This window comes from Mustela nivalis (assembly GCF_964662115.1).
Source record: "Mustela nivalis genome assembly, chromosome: 7".
Taxonomy (NCBI): Eukaryota; Metazoa; Chordata; class Mammalia; order Carnivora; family Mustelidae; genus Mustela; species Mustela nivalis.
In genome coordinates, this window is record NC_139026.1 from 64,306,836 (window position 1) to 64,319,075 (window position 12,240).

Here is a 12,240-nt window from a genome sequence, read left to right on the forward strand (position 1 = left end):
AACTTTATTACTCAATCCTTTTTCTTTATTCATAATATTTATATATTCCAGACTAAATATTTTAAAAGTTGAGATTTCAGCTTATATGAAATAGGCTTTTTAAAAAACTGTGTTTTGTATACTTTGGTCTAGAAAAAGAGATGAATATTTAGGTGAATAATTCTCTGCTGTGGTATTTGTACAGTACAGATGACCTCTTGGGAAAAGCTTAACGCAGTATTAGAATTACAAAATCACTTTTAATTCTCAGTTTAGATGATTAATACCACATTTTTCTCACATATGTTTTATGATAGCACTGAATTTTCATAGAAAAATTATTAATGCAAGCAAGGTTTGCAGTCTTTAAACCTAACTTTGGAATTTGTAAAGGAATGACTTAAGGTCTAATTTTTTAATGGTATCTGTAGGGATCTTTTATGCATCCTTTTTATGTCTGGGTTAATGATTCAGGTACCAGAAAGGAAATTTTATATGCATCTTGTCTGCTTCAAAATTTAAAACTTTGAATCTTGAACTCAAGTTCAAGATGCATATTTTCATTGTTTAAAAATACTTATGCCTGAGCCAGATGATCTTTAAAATTTCATCATGCCCTTTAACGTAGTGCTTAAGTCCCTCCATTTCTGTTTGGAGCTCTATTGCAAACCTTCTGCAAGCTAAAGTGAGCCACCCTTTGTCAGCACTATCCAAACTTGATCACCATGTATTCACTACATTATGGTATGATGCCTGGGTTAATGTCCCACTATTTCCTTATTGTAGTTTTTCCCCACTTTTGAAATATTTGTTAGTGATAAAATCACCTTGCATTGTCGTAACAGTAGGAAACAAACTGCCCTGGATTTTTTTGTTTTTTGTTTTTAAGAGAAAAGAGGATACACAATTTTAGAGTCTCAATCCTTAACAATTGGACTCTAAGTAAAATGACAAATATAAATTTCTTTGTCCTCTTATTATCGTGTACCCCCAAATAAGACTCAGTCCCTCATATATAAGCTTTTTTCCTCATAGGAAAACTGTGGCAGTCTTTAAATATCACTCTGTTATATTTGCTTTTGCTCCAGATAGAGCCAAATTACTGTATGAGATTGGATTTCTTTTGTATTTTCATATTAAAAAGTGAATGAGTGATTCTAAATCAGCTGTTTGAATGAGATGTTAACTGGAGGTGATGGGTTGGATGAGTATAAAGTTAGTAAGTTATCTTAAATGTTTTTTCTGAGTTGTATACCAATCTGCTTCAACTTTTTCTAGTATTAATTGCGTTAGGTGGTGACTGTTTTTAACTCTGAAATAGTCATTACTGTATCAGGTATGTTGTGGGTAAAGAATATAAGGATTACCAAAACTTCTTTTTAAACATAGATACCTTTTCTTTGCACTTACTGTCCATCCTCTTTTCCCCAAAAGTAGAAGGTTCTTCGTATTACATTGTAATAATTGTATGTATTAGGCATTCAAATAATGGTTAATTGGTCTTAATAGAAAATAATTAGGGATTTTCTTTCATACAGATACCTATTTTTACTGCTTAATCATCACAGAACTTTATTTGTGTAATTTCTTTAATGCCACAGATAAAACATGCTTCAGCGTGTAAATGTAACACTCTTAATGGTATCAGAAAATGTTTAAGCATTAGTATCTGTGTGTTAAAATTTATACTCATCTGGTAGTTTCTTTGGAAAATTCTTTTTTCCTCAGGGGAGGAAGGAAATCTGTAGTAGTCAGCAGTTAAAGATACAACACTAGAAGAGGAAAACATTTTTTTAATTGAAACTTTCATTTAATCAAAAGTCAAAATGAATACTTGATCAGTGGAATTTATGGAATTGGTGAAACAATCAAAAGATAGTAAATTCTTAGAATAATTATGTTTTATCCCATCTCATTGAATTATAACTTGATTTCTTTTTATCATATCTATAGTTTGTATCTCAATCAGTATAGCTCAGAAGTATCATCTAGACCTCTCAAATTAAAGATCACCAAGTGCTTTGTTTCAGAGCTGGGTTGTATGGAAAGGAGTTCCCAGACCTTTAGAGGAGATTCGAGAAAAGATACTGCCCAGAAGAGTTCCCCCCCCCAAATGCCCTTTATGGTGTTCAGAAAAATCTCAGGTAATACTGGACTAGAAGCTGCCCTTCAAGCCTTATGCACTACAACTATGTGCACGTGCTTTCTGAGTATTACCAATTAATCGAGAAAGTGAGTATACATATCACTGCCTTCCTTGCCAGTTTATGCTCATGTAATTTTCTAGTGGTTGTGGGGTTTTTTTTAGTTGCTGAGGCCTCAAATACTATATTTGGATAATGTTCCATATTTTTAACATGAAATGCTGCAATCCAACATACACTGATTTCTCAAATGCAAGGAAAGTCAGGATAACAGTTATATTATTAATATAGGGATTTGAGAATAAATAGTTTTTACTAATTCATTGGTATTATACATAAAATATTTTTAAATAAAACAACACTTACTCTCTAAAGTGACAGTCTGTTAGTGAAGTCTCTTCTGCTGTACTTTGCACAGTTAGCATTGTGTAACTGGAATGATCAAGATACTAGCAAGTCCTGGTGGTCATAGAAGGGTAATCCTCCCTACTTCCCAGAAAAAGACTTAAACTAACATTTACATTTATATTTAAAATTTTGCCTTTCTCACTGGCAAAGATCAAGGGACTGAATTTTTGTGTTTTGTGTTTTTTTTTTTTTTTTTTTTCTTCAAGATTCTAGCCTAGGACCTTCCATCAGTCACTCCAGCTCTGAGGACTGAGCAAAATAAACAAATATAAGGGGTTTGGTGACTTCAGTGAACAGAAAGGAAGCTCCTGAGAGAAGGTTTTCAGGAAAATGGGTGACTCAAAAGATTTAGAAATAAAAGTTGTCAGATTCAAATAATGAAACTAATTTTACTTACAAGCATAATCGGTACCAATGCAACTATGCTTGAGCTCTCCTTCTATACATAATTATTTACACCTAATTTTTTGTTTTGTTTTTTAGATTTCAGAAATAGTTGAGGGAAGTGCTAGATGTGAATCCACTTTTCCAGTTCTCCCAGCCTTCAACAGGTCTTCATGGTATAACAGAAAAAGGACACTGAGATTTCAGAGAATTATCTCTTTTACAGTATTTCTGAGGATGCAAAGATCATTCTTCCTCAACTTAATCTTGACTTTAAACCTTTATACTGGGTACCCCAGAATGATTCCAAGGTTAGAACTGCCTTTCTTTAGCATATTTCAGCTTATATCATGTGTTCTTCCATGTACATTGAGTCAAAAATTAGTCCTCTGAAGAGAAAAAAACCTAAATATGGACAGATAAATGTACTTTGGTGTTTTATATTCAAGGGCACAGAATGGAGTAGTAGGAAGCAATCTGGAAATAATTTTTCCTAAGATATGTATGATTATAGGCTAGGATATGACTTTCCTTCTCTCACTGAAATAAAATATAGAGGTAAGAAACAGAGGTGAAGACATGACAACACTTTGACAGGTAATGAGCTTGGGCATATTCTTTGTTACTTCCTAATCTTGAGAACCACAGTTCGCTGTTTTAGAGGTATCCAAAAGGTTCCAGATAAAAGGAGCTTGCTGAATGTTCTTACACCTTAAGCGTGCTGGGTGCCCTAAAGTAGGAGAGGAATTTATAACAGAAGCTCACAATGAAGAACCAGACATTCCGAGCCATCTGAGATCTTGCAATGAGAAGGCGCCACGCGATGAGGAAGAGGGCAGTGTTAAAGAGGTAGTGAATATTTCGGAGCCTGGGGACAGACACATAGAACCAAAGTTAAAACACCAAAGACCCAAATGTGTTATCTGAAGCCAAAGTGTATTGTTTCTGGTTGTGACCAGCAAATTGTTACGTGCCCACAGGTACGTGGCATGACCTTATGACCTTTTGATTTTTATAGCTCTTATTCCACAACATGCCTTCTGAATAATCAGATTTCCATAGTATTCCCCTGACTAGTTTCTTTTTCCCATACCTCTCCCTACTTGGACGAATCTTAAAACATGACTAACATAATCTTTCTTAAATATACTTTGATCATATCACAAATCTTCCCTGGTTCTTGTTCAGTAGAAGGTAAGTTCTAAAGTTCTCAGCCTGCTTCAAGGTTTCTCTGTTTACAATTTACTTTTCCAAGCTTATAATCTCTGCATTAAAAGCCCTTTGCTTCTATGAGAATTATATCAGACTGTTCTGGTTCTTTGCCCCTTGTGGAATAAGGACTGAAAGGAATTTAAGGCAGTTTAAGGATTTCAAGAGTGGTTGAGTGACTGCTCATGTTAAAGAGCACAGTCAAGTTACCTACTTTTTGGTATTCTTTATTTCACATTATGATAGGTTGTGGTAGAAGAAACAGAGAAACTTGGATTCAAATCTGGTTCCTCTACTTCCCATGTCTTACCATGGACAAGTTACTTAACCTTCTTTGAGTCTAAATAGTTGATTAAAAAAAAAGAAAAATGGGATAACAAAATAACATCTCCCTCATACAGGTGTGGTGATATCTAGCTGAAACAGTGTATTACAAGGGGGAGAATATACAAGGAAGGACCTGTAATGTAGTAAATGCTTGGGAAATGTTAATTCCTCCTCTCCCCTGCTCAAATTTCATGTCTGGTATAAAATCAGGTATTTGTGGTAAGTGCTTGATAAATATTAACTGACTGATTATGCTTACCTTTTCAAATGTTGTTTTGCTTCTGGGATCCCAGCCATATCCTCTTTCAGTAAGTACTTCTTAACTCCTAAAACATAATTTTCAATGTATTCCAACCAGTTCAACTGGCGCACATCAAAGTTGAATACCTGAAAGGCAAGATGAGATTATGGGGGTTGCCCGATTTTCACTGATGGAGACAATCACCTTGTCTTTTTTGATGAAGTTTCTTTTACATAAATGAGTGACGTTCGGTTTGAAAGACTTAGGTTGGACCCCTCCAAAGGAGATTATTAGAGCTGTTATTTCAAAGGCACTGACTCTATGGGTTACTATTTACACAAATATTTAAGCATAGATCAAGCACAAATATTTAACTTTTGGGAAGTATTGTGAGGGGAATTTAAAGGAACTGGCATTAATCGGGTGAAAGCTAATTTCAAGTAAATGGAGGTTAATTATTTTTAAAAGTGTTGGAATAACTTTGGTTAGGGAACAAAACTAAGAGTGCTTTTCTTTCCCATTCTTGAATTTTGGTGGTGGTCCCTTGGCCTACCATCCTTTCCTACTTCATTTTGCAGATTAAGGTAAACTGGATAAGCAAAGCCTTAAGGAAACGTTTAGCAGAATTTATATTCTGTATTTGTTTTAGAGGTGTTATCATACTGTGTGTGCTGTTAAATGAAGTCCTTCAAAAACATTTAGAGCTAAGTGATATGAGTGAAGTGCTTGCTTCTCTTGGAACACTAGTGCATTTCCTCCTCTTGGACACAGAATGCCATGGAACTATATTTTTCCCTTTCACTTTTCCACCAGAAGGTTCAGAACAAAGTCCCTGCTTAACTGCACTGACTTGGATAAGATCTCGTAGACTACACATGGATGGACATTCTATTTTTCTTATCCTTGAGTTCATGTTTTAAAATTTTCCCTAGTTTGATATTTTATTTCTATTTTGTTCTTTAATTATATATGCTTATTGCAAGTTATCCCAAATCTTTGTGAAATAATATGGAGTATTAACAAATAGATGAGATTAACAAGTTCGAGAGCGCTTCATAGACTTGTCCAACAGCTGAAATGCTTTTCAAAGGTAATTTTTTTTATTACTTTAGATATGTTTGTTTTCAATCGTAGCACTAAATATAACTTATTCATCTGTATAAATAGAGGCTTTCGGGCGCCTGGGTGGCTCAGTGGTTTAAGCCGCTGCCTTCGGCTCAGGTCATGATCTCAGGGTCCTGGGATCGGGTCCCGCATCGGGCTCTCTGCTCGGCAGAGAGCCTGCTTCCCTCTCTCTCTGCCTGTCTCTCCATCTACTTGTGATTTCTCTCTGTCAAATAAATAAATAAATAAAAAATCTTTAAAAAAAAATTAAAAAAAAAATAGAGGCTTTTATTTTATACTATTTCACATTTCTAAGTTAGATTTCAATGAAGCCATAAAGTTTAGAATTCTCATCCCATAGGGTGAGTCAAACTCAATTCTAAGCCGGAGTTTGGCAATTATATCCAGTTATTCAGGACTATTACCTTTGCTAAGATATTTTGAAAGCATATGTTAAATCCATAGCAGATTTGTTTGTTTCCACAAAATTTTTGGTTATTTTAGGTTAAAATAGTAGTATGTCAAAAAATGGAACTCGATGCTTATTACCTTTTGAATTCTTTAGATGGATATATTCCATGGAGAAAATACAATAAAAATAAGCCTACCTAAAACTTGAAGCTAATTTTAAACATAATCTATGGTAGCTTTTTAAAAAATAAGCTAATTTGATCATTAGCTCTACATTTTAAACACGTGCTTAGAATAATCTTTGTCTATACAACGTACGTAAACGTTGCTGAAAATAGCTCTATTTCATGTCCGGTTTAGAGAGGATCAGCCATTATTTCAGTTAAAACATCCCTCAAAATCTCACCTGGTGTATTTACTGTAACAGTGTTTGATTTGCAAGTAACTCTTAGGTTCCATGACCCAAAGTAATTCTAGAGCTTGGATTTGAATCATGTTATATGAGTTTGGAATGTAGGAGTAAATCCCTTAGCTGGCAAGTGAGGTGAGCTATGGCCTTCTAATGATTCCCTCTCGGTGTGACTTGGTCTCTTTTACATGCTGCCAAGTACTAGGTAACTCAAGAAATGCTTTTTGGGGGGGCACCTGGTGGGCTCAGTCAATTAAGTGACTGCCTTTGGCTCAGGTCATGATCTCAGGGTCCTGAGACTGATCTCGTGTTGGGATCCCTGCTCCTTAGGGACTCTGTTTCTCCTTCTTCCTCTGCTGTTCCTCCTGCCTGTGCGTTCTCTCTCAAATGAATAAATAAAATCTTTAAAAAATGCTTTTTTCTGTAAAAAATTAGATAATGTCTGGGGCGCCTGGGTGGCTCAGTGGGTTAAGCCACTGCCTTCGGCTCAGGTCATGATCTCAGGGTCCTGGGATCGAGTCCCGCATCGGGCTCTCTGCTCAGCAGGGAGCCTGCTTCCCTCTCTCTCTCTCTGCCTGCCTCTCCATCTACTTGTGATTTCTGTCAAATAAATAAATAAAATCTTAAAAAAAAATAGATAATGTCAATCAAGAGTGAAAACTTTAAAGTTTAATTGAAAACTAAGTCTTTGCTCAGGGAACACATGACTTCTTGAGAAGAAAAATGCTAGGAACATGTACAAAGTATGAAAGATTTCTATGTGAATTTCAGAATATGGAAAGATCTCAGGACTTAATGTCTGCAACTGCCAAGAAGCTAATGTAAAGAAAGAAATGGCAATGATGCTAAGCAATTAGAGTGAAGGCATGTCTTGAGAGATGCTTGAATTGTTGAAAACAGGTCATTAGAGGGAGAGAAGCTGTCTGGGTGTCAGTGTGCTAGAGGAGGGAGAGAGGTCTTAGTGGGATGCACATGTGAGGAGGGTTTAGCTTTAAAAAGAAGGAAAGAACTGTAGCTTTGGAGATGCAGAACAATTTTGATTTAACAAGAAGAATGGATACATTTATGAGTAGTAAAATTATGATTTTTTTTGTCATTGAAGTCCTGTGTTGTGAGATTAGGGAAAATAGAGAGGTTTGTTGAAAACAGCCTCCAAAGGCAAACAGGGATTGAAGCAAAGTATGTGAAATGTGACTACAGGATAGCAGTGAGGATCTACCCAGTCAAGAACCCAGGTCTCTTATCTACATTAACTTATATCCTGTAGTTATATCAATTGCACGGATTGGTTTTCTTAGCCAAAAAAAAAAAAAAAAAAGATTCTGTGTATATAACTAAAACTTCCTTCGTCAGATTTCCAGGTCAAATAATTCTAAGTTGCAAATGAGCAAGATTTTCCTGTTGGTTGTCAGCACTCTACTTACTCTCTGGTCTTCAGGACTCAGCTCAGACATCAGCATTTCTGTATTGTATGTGCTCCATTCCCAACTCCGGTTGACAAAATACTCCAGCATGGAAACTGTTCTTAAAAGCCGATTCATGACCTTTGTCATCCTGGGGTAAAGAGATATCAGCAAATACCAGCACACCACTGCTGGCTGCTTTCCCGTTACTACTTTTTAGGATGTGTGACAAACTACTTATCAGAAACTATAAAAAATTTACCTCTTTCCCCCACTTCCTCATTAAAACACGTATTCTTTTTTTCTCTGTACGCGTTAATTGTTTAATGAAGGAATATTGAATCTTAGGGAGTTTGATTAGTCATTTAATACCATCGAACTCCTCTTCCTCTCTACTACCTTCTCTTTCTCAAGAGTAGCAAATATTTTGGGGCACCAGGGTGGTTCAGGTGGTTAAGTGACTGCCTTCAGCTTAGGTCATGATCCTGAAATCCTGGGATTGAGTCCCACATTGGGCTCTCTGCTCAGCAGGGAGTCTGCTTCTCCCTCTGACCCTCTCCCCTCTCGTGCTCACTCTCCCTCTCTCTCAAGTAAATAAGTAAAATCTTAACAAAACCAAAAAAATGAGCAAACATTTTAAAAGTGCAGCCTGATACCAGAAAAGAACTTACTAGGTGATAACCCACTGTCTGGCACTGTGCTGATGTTTCAAAAAATTATCTCACCTAGTTCTCATAGCATCTCTGCTAAGTAGCTTCGCATCTACATTTTATGAATGGGCAAAGTGAGCTTAAGATAGATTAAGTGGCCATGATAATACAAGCATCAAAAGGAAAATTCCAAACCAGTTTTGACAGACCTAAAAAAGCCTCGCTTTTGTAATCTCACCACTCTTGTGTCCCATTTCTTCTGATGGCTGGCATCTGCCCGCCCTGTGGTCAGGGCGGGGACCAGCTCCGCTGTGTGAACTTGCCAAATTTACAACAATTTATGGAAAACTTTCATATTTGATGCTCTTATTCGATCCTCACAGGTCGTAAAGATATGTACTCTTCATCTTAAAAAAGGATTAACAGGTTCAAGGTCACACAGCAAATGCAGCAACCTAGATCTTCTGGCTACGGATCACTTTAGCCCATAGAACATTTACTTTAGGCCAGGTTAGCAGTAGTGATTACTGTAGTCGACCCAATAATGACTTGTGATGCTATTTTGGGAATTTGGTCTTATTTCTGGTCAAATCCTAATAACCCATTTACCTAATGTCTTCTGCGGGACTTCTCTCATTGTATCATGGGAAATTCCTAGGCAGAATATACTCATTATTCCCTGATATAAGCATCATAAAAGGGTTACATTTGGCTATTATCATCTTACATTTTTGCTATTGACAATATATCTCCCTTCCTCCTCTCCAAATGCACATATTTAGACCTATTCTAAGCAATGTGATAGTATATGGAGAAGACTTTGGGAGGTGATTAGTGCCCTTTATAAAAGAAACCCCAGGGGCACCTGGGTGGTCATTGGGTTAAGCCTCTGCCTTTGGCTCAGGTCATGATCCCAGGGTCCTGGAATTGAGCCCCCGCATCAGGCTCTCTGTTCAGCAGGGAACCTGCTTCCTCCTCTCTTTCTCTGCCTACCTCTCTGCCTGCTTGAGACCTCCATCTGTCAAATAAATAAAAAGAAACCCCAGAAATCTCTCAGCCTTTTCAGTATGTGAGGACACAGATGGCTGTCTAGGAACCGGGAAGCAGGTCTTCAGCAGATGCCGAATTTACCAGCACTGTGATCTTAGACTGCCCAGTCTCTGCAACCATGAGAAACAGCTTCTGTTGTTCATAACCCACCCAATCTATGATAGTCTGTTATAGCAGCCCAAATGGCAGGCGAGAATTCTACCACTGAACCACCCATGCTAGCAGCCCAAATGGATAATGACAATCTTTTTCCCTTCTACAACTCTGTCGTCATTGATGTGATTTCAATACATTTAATTTTTAAAAATAAGCATTGTAGAATGATATCCTATGTACAGAATATATCAGCATAATAGTATTTTTTCTTAGAATATATTTATGACTTTCAGGCACAGAAGGTATTCTTAACACACAAAATGTAAAAGCTATAAAGGACTCTTTATTCATTTTATCACATAAAAACGTAGAACTACTATATATTTTAAGATTTTCTCTCTCTCTCTCTCTCTTTTTTTTTTTTTTTTTTTTAATAATGAGAGCATGCATAAGCAGGGAGAACGGTAGGCAGAGAAGTAGGCCCTGCTGAGCAAGGAGCCTGACATGGGACTCGATCCCGGGACTCTGGGATCATGGCCTGAGATGAAGACAGATGCTTAACCTATTGTGCCACCCAGTCATCCCTAAAACTTTAGTAATAACAGTGATTACTATATTCTATGCCCTGTTACATAAAAACCTCATAAAATAGGTATGATTACTATCCCTTTTTACAGGTGAGGCAGTTAGGTATTACAGACTGTAATTTAGGGCTCACATGGCCCTTGACTTGATGAAGCCAGGATTTAAATGTGTAAGTCAGACTCTACACTCCATGCTCTTAAGACCTACATTGTATGTAGTCCTGTTGTATTAGAAAAAGATTCATTCATAAAGCTACGAGATAAGAAATTGAGTTGGAGAAAATACATGAAGTATGTATTTATGCACATAAATGAGTTTCTATAAATTAATATGGTCAATCCAGTGGAAAAATAGGTGGGAAGCAGAGGCAGACAACTCACAGAGGAGAAACCTTGAATGTCCAATGAAAAAATGAAAGCCCAGCCCCTCCAGCAATTGGGAAGGCAAATCAAAGTAACAAAGAGATGCCATTCAGTGCCATTAGTCTGACAATTCAAAACATTTTTTTTTGGAGGGGGGGTCAACTACTGATGAGGGTAATTAAAAACACATTTTTACCCTTCTGTGCTGATGTGCAAACTGACAGAGGCTTTCTTTAGGGCAACCTAGGTAGTGACAAAATCCAGATAGCCTCCACCCCAGACCCAGTGGTACATTCTAAAAAAAATGCAGGTGCACTGATATTCATTACCCCACCATAATAGGAAAAAACAACACTAGGCAGAAGGACTTAGATTTTCAAGGAACATTAGTGGGAAAAAGTTGGAAAATATGTAGGTTGAATTACACACACACGTACACACACACACCTCAAAGCAAAACTATATATATCTATATATAGTTGTAAATGCATAGATTACACACAAACTTACTTGGAAAGGGAAAGAGTCTAAAAGGATTCTAGGATTTTTTGCATTGATTTCTAGGATTTTTGCCATAAAAATTTTTATTGGCTCCCTTTCACCTTTTTTCTTTTCTACTTGCAGAACTTTGCTCTTTATCCAGGTCTTCCTCCAGCCCTGATAAATTTTAAAGACTTCCATGTTTCTGCCTATAATGTTTGGTATTCCTTATTTCCTCACCTTTATTTAATAAGCCCCATACAAATATTTACAGTGTCTCCTTTTCACCTTGCTCAAGAAGAACCTGATGATTACTGAGTTATGATCTCTAAATAAGGTCTTTGCAAATTTGGATAAATGTAACATTGCCTAAGCTTTAGCCATTTGCACTACTAATAAGGATGGAAATTAAACATGACGAGAGACTGCCTCCTATAAAGAGACTAGCATGGAAAGCAATGCTATTCATGCTTCCCACGCTTGCTCATAGGGATTGCATTTGGTAATTATAATAATGATGGCTCTTCAGACATACAAAATTCAAGGGAGACAGAAAGAAAGAGTTAGGTCCTAAGTCTCACAGCTAGATGGCGACAGAGCGGCCTCAGCGACAGCACATTTCATTCTACCTTGTTTCCTTTAATTTCTTTACTTGCCTCTAGATGGCAGTAATTCTAGTTCAGGTTTTTCCAGATCTCTCCCCTTTTCCACTTCTACACTACTTTAAATTCTTCCCTTAGCTTCTATTTCCTATTTGTAAAATTGGTGTTATGAATACATCCTCTCTGGATTGTTGTGTGAATGAAAACGAGATCATCCCACGTTATCGTGTGCGTGTGTGTGTGTGTTACCATCATTGCACAATTTTAAGATTACCTAACAGTTTAGAAAACTCCAGACTTACAGTCTCATTTGCTTTGCTTTTTGGATGAATACTTGCTGAATTGACCAAACAAGTTTCTCAACACTTACTTTCCTTTATTATGATAGAGGATTTT

At 36.8% G+C, this 12,240-nt stretch overlaps 1 protein-coding gene across 4 annotated transcripts in view; it reads right to left on the bottom strand.

The window, feature by feature from the left end:
- Nucleotides 1–1,754: 1,754 nt before the first annotated feature.
- The window catches only part of FAR2 (fatty acyl-CoA reductase 2), a 136,051-nt gene continuing 125,565 nt past the window's right edge, over nucleotides 1,755–12,240 (bottom strand). For all 4 annotated transcript variants that reach the window (XM_082738990.1, XM_082738989.1, XM_082738992.1 and 1 more), the window contains 3 exons: nucleotides 8,041–8,170; nucleotides 4,711–4,838; nucleotides 1,755–3,783 (listed from right to left, as the gene is read on the bottom strand). In XM_082738990.1, the coding sequence (XP_082595116.1) occupies nucleotides 3,621–3,783; nucleotides 4,711–4,838; nucleotides 8,041–8,170 (421 nt within the window). In that variant the 3' untranslated portion in view covers nucleotides 1,755–3,620. The remainder of the gene's footprint in view (nucleotides 3,784–4,710; nucleotides 4,839–8,040; nucleotides 8,171–12,240) is intronic.